This window comes from Anomaloglossus baeobatrachus, chromosome 5, assembly GCF_048569485.1.
Source record: "Anomaloglossus baeobatrachus isolate aAnoBae1 chromosome 5, aAnoBae1.hap1, whole genome shotgun sequence".
Classification (NCBI taxonomy): domain Eukaryota; kingdom Metazoa; phylum Chordata; class Amphibia; order Anura; family Aromobatidae; genus Anomaloglossus; species Anomaloglossus baeobatrachus.
Genome location: NC_134357.1, coordinates 537,138,953 through 537,155,508, shown reverse-complemented (window position 1 = coordinate 537,155,508; position 16,556 = coordinate 537,138,953). Strand labels below are relative to the sequence as shown.

The 16,556-nt window shown below is 44.6% G+C and overlaps 1 protein-coding gene across 1 annotated transcript in view; it reads right to left on the bottom strand.

The window, feature by feature from the left end:
- The window catches only part of LOC142312185 (uncharacterized), an 85,431-nt gene extending 70,224 nt beyond the window's left edge, over positions 1-15,207 (bottom strand). Inside the window, exons 1-3 of the mRNA XM_075351087.1 lie at positions 15,032-15,207; positions 14,834-14,957; positions 14,654-14,751 (exon numbers count right to left, since the gene is read on the bottom strand). Coding sequence (XP_075207202.1) covers positions 14,654-14,751; positions 14,834-14,957; positions 15,032-15,163 — 354 coding nt within the window. The 5' untranslated portion in view covers positions 15,164-15,207. The remainder of the gene's footprint in view (positions 1-14,653; positions 14,752-14,833; positions 14,958-15,031) is intronic.
- Between the last annotated feature and the right edge of the window lie 1,349 nt (positions 15,208-16,556).

Genomic DNA, 16,556 nt, shown 5'->3' with positions numbered 1-16,556 from the left:
AAGATTTGCTTAACAAGCAATCAGCCAAGTTATATATGAACTGGAAAAATAAGCTATATGTACACGGGGACAGGGCATCAAAACTAATGATGTCCCTAATCAAAAAGCGCCAAGCACACACCTTTGTTCCATCGCTTAAAACAGCAGGGGGTGGCCGTACCACTGACCCTTCTGGGATTTCTGCAGAATTTCTAAGATTCTATACAGATCTTTATCAAATCCACCCGAACGAGACATCCGAGGAAAAAGAAAAGAGAATCCCCCTCATCCATGATTTTCTTTCCAAACTACAGCTACCCAAGTTGACCCTAAACCAACAAACAGCTCTTTCTAGGCTCTTTACCTTTACGGAACTCCAGTCCACCCTGTCCAGAACCCCTCAGGGGAAAGCGCCAGGGCCTGATGGTCTCCCAATAACTTACTACAAATCATTCTCTAGAATATTAACATCTCATCTACTTAACACGTGTAACGCTGTCATGGCTGGGCATCCCTTCCCTTAACAGGCTTTAGAAGCTCACATTTCGCTAATACATAAAGAGGGTAAGGACCCGGAACTTTGCAGCAATTACAGGCCAATTTCTCTCCTGAACGTTGATTTAAAAATCTTTGCTAGAATGATTGCTGGTAGAATGGCCGAGTCCCTCCCCCATCTTATCTCCACGGACCAGACAGGATTCGTAAAGGGAAGGGAAGGCAAAGATAACGCTATAAGTGTTCTACATCTCCTACAGCACGCTAATCTGAACAAAACCCCCTTGGTCCTACTGGGCACAGACGCTGAGAAAGCGTTTGACAGAGTGGATTGGACCTTCCTTAGGGGGACCCTCACACACCTACTGTTCCCCCAGCCCCTTATTCAGGCCATAATGTAAATGTACACCTTCCCATCAGCAAGGATTAAACTCAACAATTCCTTAAAGGACCCATTTGATATCCAGAACGGGACTAGGCAGGGGTGCCTGCTGTCCCCTACTCTTTTTGTCTTAGTGATGGAGCCCCTGATACAAGCTATTAAAAACTGCGGGGATATTCAGGGAATAAAAGTAGGCGGCGCACCGCATAAAACCGCGGCTTTTGCGGATGACCTCCTTGTCATCTTATCACAACCCAGCAAAAGCATCCCAGCGCTCATGACAATTCTGGAAGAATATAGCTCCTTATCTAATTTTAAAATAAATCCATCTAAGTCGGAAGCCATTGGTTTAAATATTCCTACACATCTAATTACCAGCCTTAAAGCTAACTTCCCTTTTCGTTGGCCTCCAAAGTTTATTACATACCGAGGTATTAAGATTGGCCGGAATTCCAAAGATCTCTTTGAGCTCAACTTCAAACCCTTACTACCAAAGATCTCAGAGTGTATTAATTCCTGGAGGGCCCCATTTTTGTCGTGGATAGGGCGAAAGAACTTGATAAAGAGTATAATCCTTCCAAAATTCGTTTACTTATTCCAAATGCTACCAATTCAGGTCCCAGATTCATTCCTAGCACAGGCCAACTCACTTATTAGAAAGTTTATTTGGAACAACAATAGATCCCGCATAAACTTCCACACTCTGTCTTTACCCAAACATAGAGGAGGAATGGGGGCACCAAACATCCGTTTATATTATCAAGCGGTACTAGCTACCAGAGCACTGGACTGGATCCGGAGACCCAAGGAGAAGGCATGGGTTAGTGTAGAGGACTGTTTGGCCCCAATCCCCTTTCGCTCCCTCCTACTTCTAACTCCTGGACTCGATCGGAAAAGGAAAATACATAATATCCTGACGAGGGCCACGTTCCTGGAGTGGAGAAACCTAGCAAGGGTACTGGCTCCATGTGGGTCTCCCTTAACTCATATCTCAGATATTTTGTGCCTCCGCCAACCACACATAGATGGAAACACTGATAATCGGTCCCTTAACCTCGCTATCCCGGTACATGAGTTCATGAAAGATGGTGCTCTACTAACATACCACGAATTGGGTAATTTCCCTGGACTCGCAAACTTAACTTTTCTACATTATAATAGAATAAAAAACTTGGTCCACAGCCTGCAACTAGAAAGGAGCCCACCAAGGCCACTCACGAAATTTGAGGCACTATGTTCTCAACTGAGGTCTCCCACGAAGGTCCTTTCACAAATTTACAGTCTTTTGATCTCCGATAATATACCCAAGAAGAGGGCCTTTGTGGGAAACTGGGAGAAGGACATGGGCATCACCTTTTCGGACCCACAGGTCAACATTATTTACAGGCGATCACACAGCCCTTCACGCTGCATCAGAATTCAGGAAAACTCATATAAAGTGGTAACCAGGTGGTACACTACGCCAGGGCAGTCGCACCAATGGTATCCATCCTCTTCCTCATTGTGCTGGAGATGTGGTGCAGAGGAGGGTACGTACATGCACATATGGTGGGGGTGCCCAATAATTAGCTCCTTTTGGCGGGACATCTCACTGCTGATTTCGTCTCTTGTGGGTGGTAAAGTCCAGCTCATCCCAGAAATGGTCCTACTCAACTTTCCGATCTGGCCGGCTAATAATTCTCTGTCAAAAATGGCGGCTTTTGTGGTGGCAGCGGGAAAGCTTTAAGTCCCCACGTTCTGGCTTACACCCAACACCCCGTCCAAAAAGCAGGTACTTAGCAAACTAGACCTGTTATTTCGCACGGAGGAACTGGCCTCCCTCTCTCAACTTAGCCTAGACTCCTTCCACAAGGTTTGGAACCTGTGGATGGCTTATAGGAAATCCGCAGAATTTCTCTCAATAATTGCAGCAGAAGAGGAAGCACAAGGGTGAGGTTCATAGAAGACAAGCGGTACCTGTCTTGCCCAAGCATCCTCTTTCTCACTTGAATGCTCTCAGAGTCTACCCATCTCTTAAGGTCCAGTCACACTAAGCAACTTACCAGCGATCCCAACGATAGGGATCGCTGGTAAGTTGCTAGGAGGTTGCTGGTGAGATGTCACACTGCGACGCTCCAGCGATCCCACCAGCAACCTGACCTGGCAGGGATCGCTGGAGCGTGGCTACACGAGTTGCTGGTGAGCTCACCAGCAACCAGTGACCAGCCACACGTGCAGAGAGCAGGGAGCAGCGCACACTGAGCGCTGGCTCCCTGCTCTCCTAGTTACAGCACACATCGGGTTAATTACCCGATGTGTCCTGCAGCTACATGTGCACAGAGCAGGGAGCAGCGCACACTGCTTAGCGCTGGCTCCCTGCTCTCCTAGTTACAGCACACATCGGGTTAATTACCCGATGTGTGCTGCAGCTACATGTGCACAGAGCAGGGAGCAGCGCACACTGCTTAGCGCTGGCTCCTTGCTCTCCTAGCTACAGCACACATCGGGTTAATTAACCCGATGTGTCCTGCAGTTACATGTGCAAGGAGCAGGAGCCGGCACTGACAGTGAGAGCGGCTGAGGCTGGTAACAAAGGTAAATATCGGGTAACCAAGGACAGGGCTTCTTGGTTACCCGATGTTTACATTGGTTACCAGCCTCCGCAGAAGCCGGCTCCTGCTGCCTGCACATTTAGTTGCTGCTGTCTCGCTGTCACACACAGCGATCTGTGCTTCACATCGGGACAGCAACAACTAAAAAATGTCCCAGGACATTCAGCAACAACCAACGACCTCACAGCAGGGGCCAGGTTGTTGCTGGATGTCACACACAGCAACATCGCTAGCAACGTCACAAAAGTTGTTCGTTAGCAGCGATGTTGCTAGCGATGTTGCTAGCGATGTTGCTTAGTGTGACGGGGCCTTTATTCCCGTACTCCACCCTTCCCTACTTCTTCCTCCTCTTCCCTTTGTTTTCTATGTAGTTTTATTGACTTGCTTATTTAGTTGATAACTGATCTAATTATATGCTAAGGCCATTCTCGAGATTATTTCAGCTCCAAACTAATGATGGCCAATGTTTGAAGCATTGTATGCTGTTATTGTTCTTCTCTGAAATACATCCTGATGAGATATGCATATGTTCCAATGAAAATGTTATGTTATATGTGTTTAAAAATTAATAAACAAAACATTGAAAAGAACACATACATGTATATACAGAGCACTTACACACAAATATGTATAAACAGTACATGTTCATAGACATGTATACACACACCATATATACATTTATACACACACACACACATATATGGCAGATCAGATTAAATGTGGAGAAATATAAAATTATACACAAGGGAACTGATAATACAGGGGTACCATATGTTCTAAGAGAAGTAAAACTAGGAGAGGCACTTGTAGAGAAGGGTCTGAATGTACTTGTAGATCACAGATTAAATAACAGCATGCAATGTCAATCCGTGGCTTCTAAACCCGAAGGATACTGTCTTGTATTAAAAGAAGAATAAACTTGAGGCTAAGGGATATAATACTACCACTTTACACAGCATAAGTGCAGCCTCATCTGGACTATGCAGTTCAGCTCTGGGCACCAGTTCATAGACAGGATACCCTGGAGCTAGAAAAAGGTACAAAGAAGAGCACAAAAAAGCTCACCACTCCAAGGCAGGTCTCTCCAACTTCTGGTACAGTGCAGAGAAGATAGACTCCTTATTCATAAGCAACATGCTTATGAATAAGGAGTCTATCTTCTCCGAAACGCATATAGTGTAAATATAACTTGCACTTGGTTGGATTTAACTTTTTTATGAAATTTGAATAAAGAATCCTTTTATTATGTCGGTGCTGGATTTTCTCTCTCTCCCTCCTCCCTTCGATGTAACTGATTATACAAAGAAGAGCCACAAAACTGATAAGGGACATGGACGATCTTAGTTACGAGGAAAGACTAAAATAATTAAATGTACTTATACTTAAGAAGAGATGTCTAAGGAAAAAAGTGATTAACTGCCTAAAGTACATAAATGGCCTATGAAAAAGTATGGTAAAAAGCAGTTTCATGTAAAACCCCCTCAATATAACAAATGGGCACTTCCCTCTGTTTGGACTAAGAAAGGTTCAATCTACTGAGCAGACAAGCCTTCGTTACCAAAATATCTGTGGAATAGTCTACCTCAAAAGCTGGTCAGAGCAGGAATTAAGACAGCAAAAAAGGGCAACAGTATTTACCTCTCCAGGTCACAAAAACTAATGCACTAAGACAGGGGTGGGGAACCTCTGGCCTGCGGGCCGTATGCGTCCCATGAGGAAGTTTTCTGTGGCCCTCGGGCAGATTCCTGTGGCCACAGTGCTTGGCCCAGCCATCGCGTCTTGCTGGCGCCTTAAATCCCTATGTGTGCTGTGAGGATGCACATTCTGGAGTCACACTTGCTAGTGACTTGCGTGAGTCTCACATCGCATCACCCGGCACAGCCGTACAGATGCATGTATTTCTAAGCAGCTGAGATGCTCTTGTCCGCTGACTGTGCGGCCGTGCCAAGTGATGCGATATGTGACTCCGGCAAAAGCGTTCACTACTGAACGCTGCGTGAGCGTACCATTGGGTCCTCACACTGGCCTGTGCCTGTATGCTCAGGACTATGTGGGCGGGGTTAGCGCTTTGCGCTCCCGTCCCACAGAAGACGAGCAGCAACTTCAAGGCTTCCAGCACTGTATGACCGCCTTATGGTGCTGTGTGATCCTGTGCTGTGTGAAACCCACAGTGTTGTGTGTCCCCTCCCCAAGCGCTGTGTGTGCCACTCATAGTGATGTGAGCCCCTATAGTGCTGTGATCCCTCTCCAGTGCTGTGTGCTACCCTCCAGTTCTGTGTACCACCCCCAGTGCTGTCTGTGCTCCAAAAGTGCTGTCCGTGCCCCCCAGTTCGCACCTAGTAATGTCCGTCCTCCCCTAGTCATGACTGTGCTCCTCAAGTGTTATCCGTTTTCCTTAGTGTCCCGCTAGTGCTGTCTGTGCCCCACCCATGAAGTCCATGCTACCCTCATCATATCCGAGCCCTCGTGCTGTCCATACCCCCAGTGATGTCTGTGCTCCTCCAGTGCAGTCCGTGCCCCCCAGTGATGTCTGTGCTTCCCCAGTGCTGTCCGTGCCCACCCAGTGATGCCTGCTCCCCAATGATGTTCATGCCTCAACAGTGCTGTCCGTGTCCCCCCAAGTGCTGTCTGTGCCCCTCAGCCATATATGTCTCCCAGTGATATCTTTGCCCCAGCATCTCCTGTGATGTGTATGCCCCCATCATCTCCTGTGATGTGTATGCCCCCAGCATCTCCTGTGATGTGTATGCCCTCAGCATCTCCTGTGATGTGTATGCCCCCAGCATCTCCTGTGATGTGTATGTGTGACGCCCTGGCCGGGCCAGGTAGTCACAGATAGGGCCCCGATTACACCCTTCCCTCACAGGTAACACAGCCAAACATTTAAACCCTAGTCACCCCCCCAGAGCTTGATGGACACACCAGGGGGTGGAACCAGGCGGTTGGAAGACGCCCACCAAGGAGTCTAGACAGCCCGGGGCGGGGAAGCAAAAAAGTCGAGTTTAGAGTTCAAGGAGAGTGGAGGTCAGGCCTGTGACAGGGTCTGAGGAAAACTGACAGGTGCCAGGGTTGGAGCCCTGGTGCCTTTGGCTAGGAGGCAGGGTTGGAGCCCTGGTGCCTTTGGCTAGGAGGCATACGGCAGTCTCATCTGCAGGAGTCGGGAAGACGGCTCGGTGGAACTGAAGTGGACCGGGACAGGGTTGTAGCCCGCCGGTACCGACCCGGGGAACTGACCCGGAAACCGGAGCACAAAGGGAGGTACTCAGACCCTGAAGCTAGGTCTAGAAGCGACTGGCACTAGTTAATTAACTGATTGCGGCCAGGACTATAGGTCCTGTCCCACCCAAAGTCCCGACTGAAGACAACAGCCCAACGAGGGGGATAAAAAGGCCACCGCCATGGCTCAGAGATTCCACGGGCCAGCATCTGCGGGCAAAGGGCTCCTTAGGCCATATCCAGCCGGGGAGCGTACTCCTGGAGTTGTAAACACAGGCAGTCCATCATTCTACACAGGTGCAGGAGAAAGACAGAGATCACCAACCGGGTGGGGGACCAGAGCGCAGCCGGCTGCAGGCACCGAACATCACCTTGGTTTACCAGAGACTCGTGTGTTTCCTAATAGTGAGTACATCAGCACCCTGCGGTCGCCCATCTCCCAGCACCAATCCCCAACGGGTCCCGAGGCAACCATCCCTGCCCACGGAGGGGTTAACAACTTGCTGCATAACACCTCCCTCGGGTGCCCCATCACTGCAGCGGTGGTGTCCCATCTCACCACATCCCGTGGGTGGCGTCACGAACTTAACAGGCTCAGCCCGTACATATACGTCCTGCAGCCACCACAAACCCCGCCCCCCCTTTGATTAAAGCGACCGCGAGACCCCCGGGTCCGGAGACCCTCGAGCCACCCACAGAAGGTCCGGATCCGAGCAGCTCGGCTGCTGCGAGTGGGGCGGCACATATGCCCCCAACATCTCCTGTGATGTGTATGCCCCCAGCGTTGCCAGTGATGTGTATATCACAGGAGGGGTTGGGGCATCCACATAACATGAGGGGTTGGGCCATGCACATCACAGAAGGCACTGGGGGTATACACATCACCGGATGGCCTGGGGGTCATTCCATGACAAGTGATCCAAATATGAATTTTTTTTTGCCTGACGTCTTTAGATTTTTATTTTTTTTTATTTTTATGAAGTACAACTTTAATTACAAATTAAAAGTTTTGAATTTTTTTCTTCATCAGTTAATTTTTTACCAACTTTTAAAGTTTAGAAAGCGCGAATTTTGGCCTGGTATGGCTTTACATTATTTATCATATCTCGGGCTAGAAGATAAAGAGGTGAGAGAAGCATAATTTTTTCTCAGAAAGGTACCGGCTTTCATTTGATATGTCACAAAACTATGTTTCTTTATATTTTGTTTTGGAGAAATTAAATAAAAAATGTCGATGCGCAATTGTGAAAAAAACTTATTTTTTAAAATTGTGAAAAATTGCATGTGTTATTTGTGTTCTTGGTTATATTTGTGCAGGGATTCAACTCTTTGGTAGTGTAGTCAGTATCACGAACTGTTCACTTCTGCTGTGGGTGGATTTAAATTTAGCTTTAATCTGCAGAATGATGTCTGAATCAGTGTCACTTTTTCCTTCACCTTCTACTGTTTCACCTGCCAGATTAAGGATCCTTTTTTTTTTTTGTAACTTTTTCTAATTTTTGTTGGCAGTATCCTGGATACTGTTTTTTGTCTGTGGTTTGATTTTTTTTGCAATGGGCAATTCTTCGATATTAGAAAGTGATTTATTCAAATACTCTTGTTAAATCAGGATTTATAAAATCCTCAGTGTTGGAAGTCGGGGCTGTGGAGTCAGAGTCGGAGTCGGAGCTCATTTTGGTGGAGTCTGAGTTGATGTCGGTAAAAAATGCACCGACTCCGACTCCTAAAATATATAATAATTTGGGGACACTAGTGCAATGCAGAATGTGCTGAATATTTTTTCATAGGAATTTGGGAAAGTTTTGAAATGTTCTATAAATGGCTGTTCTATTCCTGATCTAAGGCTACATTCACACAGCGTTTTTGCTGCGTTTTTTGAGGATACGTTTGTCAGCTGCAAAAGCAGTTCAGCTTTTTAACCTTTGTCCGGCTGAATAGGTACAATTGTAACTATTCCGTTTTAAAATTGCAATACATTTTTTTGTTCCAAAAGCCGTAGAGGGCTGAAATTTCGTGACATCTCTGCAGTTTTGGTCCAGAATATATTGGCCAAATTTCAATAAAATATCTCCACCCCCTTCCGAGATAAGGGGTCGCTGTTAACAATGTAAAATTATGCAGCCTGACGAAGGTTAAAAAACCACATCACCTGAAAGGTTTTTGAGCTCATAAATAATGCTTTCAATAGCAAAAGCAGATTAGAAAAAGGCCACACAAACTGACATGCTCATTCTCTGTGATGATCCTCACAAAACGATGTGTCTGAATGTCATATCTTGAAACCCATTGCCTTTGCTGGGATGCCCAGAGTCACTGCATTTCACTGAATTATTTTGCCATCAGTGTTCGATATGTTTGTAACAAGAAAGAAATTGTTACCAAGACACTGTCAGTAAAAGATACTAAAGCTCATTACACCAGCCAGTTTCTCCAGGCCTTAGTGGAAAAAGTTCTGCAAGACTACGAACCCGAGGAGATACATTATCTGTAATTTTGTAGTTTAACATAATCATAATGTGTGTATTATATGATTATTGATTATTTGTTTTGGTTATTAAAATCTAATAAAAAGGTTAAAAAAAAAATCCACCTTTGACTTTTAGGATCGCTGCTTCCAATAGGTGGCGTTACGCTAGAGTTTGTCTTCCTTTCCTGGAGAGACAATTTGAATATTGCTTACAACAAATTCATGGACTGCACAAATGTTATTTAGTATGTTTTTGTTGAAAACGTTTTTTTTTGCCACCTACATAGCTTATTACATAGTGTTATATATATATATATATATATATATATATATATAAACACTATGTAATAAATATAAATATATATATATATATGAACACTATGTAATAAACTATGTCAGTGGCAGGCAACAATTTTCAACAAAAACATACCAAATAATAATATTTAGAATAATGCTTACATTTAAGTGAAAAATGTATTGTAGTACAATGTGAATATCAGACATTTAATCATTTTTATGATACAATAATCAAGATATTTAGATAGAACATAAAATATATGTATTGGAATACAACTTTAGAACACCAAAAATGAATAAATTGTAAATATGTAATACAAAACTATATGTAATATATACTGTATATATATATATATATATATATACACACACACACACACAAGATATATATGTAATCTACTGTATATTACATATTGTATTACATATTTACAATTTATTAGTTTTTTGTGTTCTAAAGTTGTATTCCAATAAATATATTTTATGTTCTATCCAAATATCTTGATTATTGTATCATAAAAATTATGAAATGTCTGATGTTCACATACACATGTTCATATACTACAATAAATTTTTCACCTAACTATAAGCAATATATGTAAGAGTCGGAGTCGTGGAGTCGGAGTCGGTGCAAGGGAAATTGAGGAGTCTGAGTCTGAGTCGAAGGTTTGGCTTACCGACTCCACAGCCCTGTCAATGGAAGTAACAGGTTCTTCAAAATTTTCTGCCTGCAAAATATTTTTCTCTTTTGCAAGTTGCTTTCTACAACTGTCACAAATTTTCATTCCTGCATGGATTGATGGATTTATATAAAACATCCAATCTTGTCAGGCCTAAGATTTTTTTTCTTGTGTGTCCAGTTTTTTCAAAAGGATTACAACAGCTTATATTATAAAATGCTGTTTCTTGAGAAGTAGCAGCCATTGCTGTGTGAGAAAAATACAGGTAATATTATGTTAAGGGCACATTACACGCTTCAATCTCGCTAGCGAAATTGCTAGCGAGCGTACCCGCCCCCGTTGGTTGTGCGACACGGGCAAATCGCTGCCCGTGGCACACAACATCGTTAGTCCCCGTCACACGGACTTACCTTCCCTGCGACGTCGCTGTTGCTGGCGAACCGCCTCCCTTCTAAGGGGGCGGTTCATGCGGCGTCACAGCGACATCACACGGCAGCCGTCCAATAGAAGCGGAGGGGCGGAGATGAGCGGGCGGAAGATCCCACCCACCTCCTTCCTTATTGCCGGTGGACGCAGGTAAGGAGATGTTCGTTGTTCCTGCGGTGTCACACACAGCGATGTGTAGTGCCGCAGGAACGACGAACAACATCGTACCTACAGCAGCAATGATATTATGAAAAGGAGCGACGTGTCAATGATCAACGATTTTTGCCGTTTTTGCGATCGTTGATCGTCGCTCCTAGCTGTCACACGCTGCGATTTCGCTAACGACGCCGGATGTGCGTCACAAACACCGTGACCCGACGATATGTGGTTTGCGATGTCGCAGCGTGTAAAGCACCCTTAAGGAAGATGGGTCATAAAAATAAAGATTTACAGTACACTTGAGATAGAACTGTGTCACTATAAAGTGAATATTAGGGCTAGCGCACACAGCTTTTTCTGTCTACGGATAAACGCTGCGGTTTTGGCAGCATTTTTCGACCCAATTTTCACTATATCTGCATTAGTTTTTTTAATCACTAGTGAAAACAATGGCAGCTTTTTTCATATAAATAGTGATAAATGCTGCGTTTATTGCAGTGATCTAACAGTTGTGCAAGCAGTGATTTACTCACTGTGTTTCAAAAAACACTGCGTCTTTAACCCCATTGAAATGAATGGGGGGTGTTTTTCTAAACAATGATCACTCAGAATAGTGGTGTGTGTGTGTGTGTGTGTGTGTGTGTGTGTGTGTGTGTGTGTGTATTAGCCCTTAATAAGAAAAGCATTAAACTATTAATATAAACTTACTCACACATTAAACACACTCACCAAAATTGTAGCACACCAACTCCCTTGATGCCTGTGTAGAGAACGGTTTGTTGAAAAGTGAACGTGTCCAGGCATGGCGTCCACATGAAAGCTCTGAAGCTCGGTCTTACTTCCATATTTTTAAATATGATCCCATCGCGATCCCAACTGGGATTTTGGTACAGATATGGCCAGGAACATAGCAGGCACATGTGCATTTTTTGAAATTTTTAAATTAAACTTTTTTTCCGGAAATTCGATTTAAAATTTTGCATTTGCGTTCAGATGGGTAAAATATTAACAAAGATACTCTTGTTACATATCGGTGAACGCCTGTATAGGTCTGAGTAGAATGGCGTTTATTTTGTTTCTCTATCTTTCTTCTAGCCTGAGTTATAAGGAGAAATGTAAAGGCAGGCAACACCGAAACTCGCACTTTTTTCCGAACTTCGAAAATTAATTAAAAAATAAAATCTAGAATTTTTTTTTCTTCACATTTTGCATTTGCTGACACACTCTTACCACATAACAAAATCTCAAAAGAATTAAAAATCTAGAAGTAAAAATCATTGGTTCACTTGATATGGAATGACTCCTGGGGCATATAAAATTCCAGAAGGGACTGCGGTATATAAAATCACAGGAGAGGCTGGGGGTATATATATCACAGGAGGGACTAGGGGCATATATATCACTGGAGGGGCTGGGGCATACACATCAGGTTGAAGATGAGGGGATGGGGCAAATACATGACATTGGAGACGCTGAGGGAATACACATCACATTGGAGAACCTGAGGGCACACACATCACAGTGGAGAACCTGGGGGCATACACCTCACAGGAGGGGCTTGATCATATACATCACAGGAGGGGCTGGATCATACACATCACAGGAGGGGCTGGATCATACACATCACAGGAGGGGCTGGATCATACACATCACAGGAGGGGCTGGATCATATACATCACAGGAAGGGCTGGATCATATACATTACATGAGGGGCTAGATCATATGCATCACAGGAGGGGCTAGATCATATACATGTCCCCAGCCTTTCATGTGCTGCATGTGCCCCCAATGTCTCTTGTGATATATACAGCAGTTCCAATGTCTCCTTGTGATGTATATACAGCAGTCCCAGCATCTGTTATGTGATATATATGATTTACCAATCTTATTCTCACGAAAAGTTGAATGCGCTCCAGACAAAGTCAAACCTGGAAAAGCAGTTGTGAAAAGCAACATTACGTGATCAATGCCACCGAATATTAACCGCCGCACCAAAGTGAAGCTGCTCTGGCCACCACAATAGGGGTGAGTTAATTCATTTCTTGATCAAATATAGGTTAGTTTTCACATTGATAATTTTGTGTGGCCCCTGAAGGTTTGTAGCAATTTGCAAATGACTCCTGGCAGTAAAAAGGTTCCCCACCCCTGCATGAAGAGGATACTTTAAGAACTCTTAAAGGGAACCTGTCTCCAGTTTTTTTTAGACTCTCAACAAATGCCACAACAATTTTCTCCTTTTCTTAGGCATTTCACAAATGATTACATTGATCCCTGACTCCCCTGTACACTCTTAAAATATCATCTGATTTGGTCCTGCGCTGTATTTAAATGAGGCTGATCCGGTTCGATGGGCGTCCTCCTCATGGCATCTGTTTCTCCTCTCTGATTGATGTGGATGACAAACCCTACATCATCCACATAGCTGAAGTCTTATGCCTGCGCAGTAGCTTTGTCGGCCGCACAGGCGCATTTTTCTCTTCCCTAGTGTGGGCACAGCATAGGACTTTTATGAGCAGGGAGGAGGAACAGACGCCATGAGGAGGATGCCCATCGGAACGGATCAGCTCTAATCCTGCCATCTCCACCGTTCTCATTACAGGTATAAAACAAATAATACTAGTGGATAAAACAAAACTGAGCACAAGACCTTCACAGCAGTCTACACATCATAGGGAGATTTCTGCTTGGATCTCCTCATACTTAACCGATCGAACTTTCAGCGTCTCCCACTCTCACACCACTTCCTCATCTCGACCCCTATCTGTCGGTGTCCCCCAAGGTTCAGTTCTTGACCCCTGTTGTTCTCCATTTACACCTTCGGCCTGGGACAGCTCATAGAGTTCCACGGCTTTCAGTATCACCTCTACGCTGATGATACGCAGATCTACCTCTCTGGACCTGACATCACCTCCCTACTAACCAGAATCCCACAATGTCTGTCTGCTATTTAATCCTTTTTCTCTGCTCGATTCTTAAAATTGAACATGGACAAAACAGAATTCATTGTCTTTCCTCTTCACAACTCAACTCCACCACCTGACATATCCATCAATGTCAATGGCTGCTCACTTTCCCCAGTGCCACGTGCTCGCTGCCTGGGAGTAATCCTAGACTCTGATTTCTCTTTCAAGCCACACATCCAAGCCCTCTTCACCTCCTGCCGGCTCCAACTCAAAAATATTTCCCGGATCCGTACATTCCTTTCCCAAGAAGCTGCAAAAGCCCTAGTACATGCCCTTATTATCTCCCGCCTGGATTATTGCAACCTCCTGCTCTGTGGCCTCCCTTCTAACAGTCTCGCACCCCTACAATCTATTCTAAACTATGCTGCCCGGCTAATCCACCTGTCCCCCCGCTACTCGCCGACCTCTCCTCTCTGCCAATCCCTTCACTGGCTTCCCACTGCCCAACGACTCCAGTTCAAAACCCTATCCATGACCTACAAAGCCATCCACAACCTGTCTCCTCCCTACATCTCTGACCTAGTCTCTCGGTACTTACCTGCACGTAACCTTCAATCCTCATAAGGTCTCCTTCTCTACTCCCCTCTCATCTCCTCTTCCCATCATCGCATCCAAGATTTCTCCCGTGACTCCCCCATACTCTGGAATGATCTGCCTCAACACAACAGACTCCTGCCTACCTTGACAAGCTTCAAAAGGAACCTGAAAACCCACCTCTTCCGACAAGCCTACAACCTGCCGTAACCCTCACTCTGATACAGCGCCGCACACTCAGCTCTACCCTCAACTACTGAATCCTCACCTATCCCTTGTAGACTGTGAGCCTTCGCGGGCAGGGACCTCTATCCTCCTGTACCTGTCTGTGTCTAGTATTGTTTATGATTATTGTACTTGTCCCTATAATGTATACCCCTTTCACATGTAAAGCGCCATGGAATTGATGGCGCTATAATAATAAATAATAATAATAAATAATTTCATGACACCGTCTCTCGATCTACCTGATGATCCTGAGGAACATTGGGATCTTCTTGTTTACATTCCTGTGGAAGAAGAGGATGGGGACATCTCTCTGGTGTTGTCCTCTTACTGGATAGAACTGGAGGAAACACATACAGGGACTGAATTCATGCTTTACATAGAGATAATTATAGGCCTGTATATTTAGTCTTGTCTATTACCTGGTGATGTGAGGGGCTGGGGAACCTCCATCATGGCGTCCTTGTACTGATCTTGGTGTCCTTCTAAATACTCCCACTCCTCCATGGAGAAATAGATGGTGACATCCTGACACGTTATAGGAACCTGACACAAACAATGATACCGTCATACCCCTGATCCCTTCATAACGTTACTGTATAATTTCCCAGCAGTGTCACCTCTCCAGTCAGCAGCTCAATCATCTTGTAGGTCAGTTCTAGGATCTTCTGCTCATTGATGTCCTCATGTATCAGGGTGAGAGGTGGAGGCCCTGTGATTGGGCTCAGGGGTCTTCCCCATACCTCAAACATAGGGGTCTGACAGCGGTCACTAGAGGTCTTCTTCACTACTGTGTAATCCTGGTTATGGAGAGACACAGTAATAAATCTCACTACAGACATTTCCAGAGTCCTCACCTCTCCAGTTCTGTCCATCTGTTATTCCCATAGATAAGAATGGTGTAATGTGACGTCATCAGAATCTCTCACCTCTCCAGTAAGCCGGAAGAGGATCTCTAGGGTGAGGTGTAATATCCTCTCCGCCATCTTGTCCCTGTCCATATCCATCCTTGAAAGGTCAAATCAAGAAAAATGTCTTATATATAGAAGATCTCCACTAAGAGGATCCGAAATCCGATATTGTATTGTAATAAGACAATTACTGGAGATTATAAAGGGAAACATATGAGGAGATAAAGCATGAAGTTGCTATATTCTCGGATTCTATAAACTCGAGTATCATAAACACCGGATACTCGCTGCACTCGTCACTCAGATGTGATAGTAAAGGAGACTCCAATTCTCGCTCGTCCACTCAACTACCGCAATAGACTAAACTGAGCTAAGTGCTCACACAGGCAATTCACTCATCATAAAAACAAAAAAAAAGTTAAAAAATGATTTTCAGCGAACTTTTTTTTAACAGATTTAGGAAAAAGAAAAAGGACATTGTCCATTCTTGATGAAGACAGAGAGAAGCCATCTTCAATATATCTGAGGTTACTGACAGAGAGCAGCCATTATGTTTCTGAGGCAGAGAGAGATACAGACATATACAGCCGCATCCATCTTATCTTACAGGAAAATATATCTTTGTACTTCATTATCCAGTAAAAAAATAATCAAAATTCAAAGTTGAGCGGACCTTTATATAAAGTTCAGTTTTGGACCCCATTGGAAATCACTGAGGGGATGGTGGTACTATGGAAACATTATACTGTGTTTGGGGGAATGGCAGTACTGTGGGAACATTATACTGTGTGTGGGAGGGATGGCGGTACTGTGGGAACATTATACTGTGTGGGGGGGATGGTGGTACTGTGGGAACATTATACCGTGTGTGGGGGGGATGGCAGTACTGTGGAAACATTATACTGTGTGAGGGGGATGGCGGTACTGTGAGAACATTATACTGTGTGGGGGGGATGGCAGTACTGTGGGAACATTATACTGTGTGGGGGGGATGGCAGTACTGTGGGAACATTATACTGTGTGTGAGGGGGAATGGCGGTACTGTGGGAACATTATACTGTGTGGGGGGTATGGCGGTACTGTGGGAACATTATACTGTGTGTGGGGGGATGGCGGTACTGTGGGAACATTATACTGTGTGGGGGATGGAGGTACTGTGGGAACATTATACTGTGTGTGGTGGGATAGTAGTACTGTGGGAACATTATACTGTGTGGGGGGGGATGGCAGTACT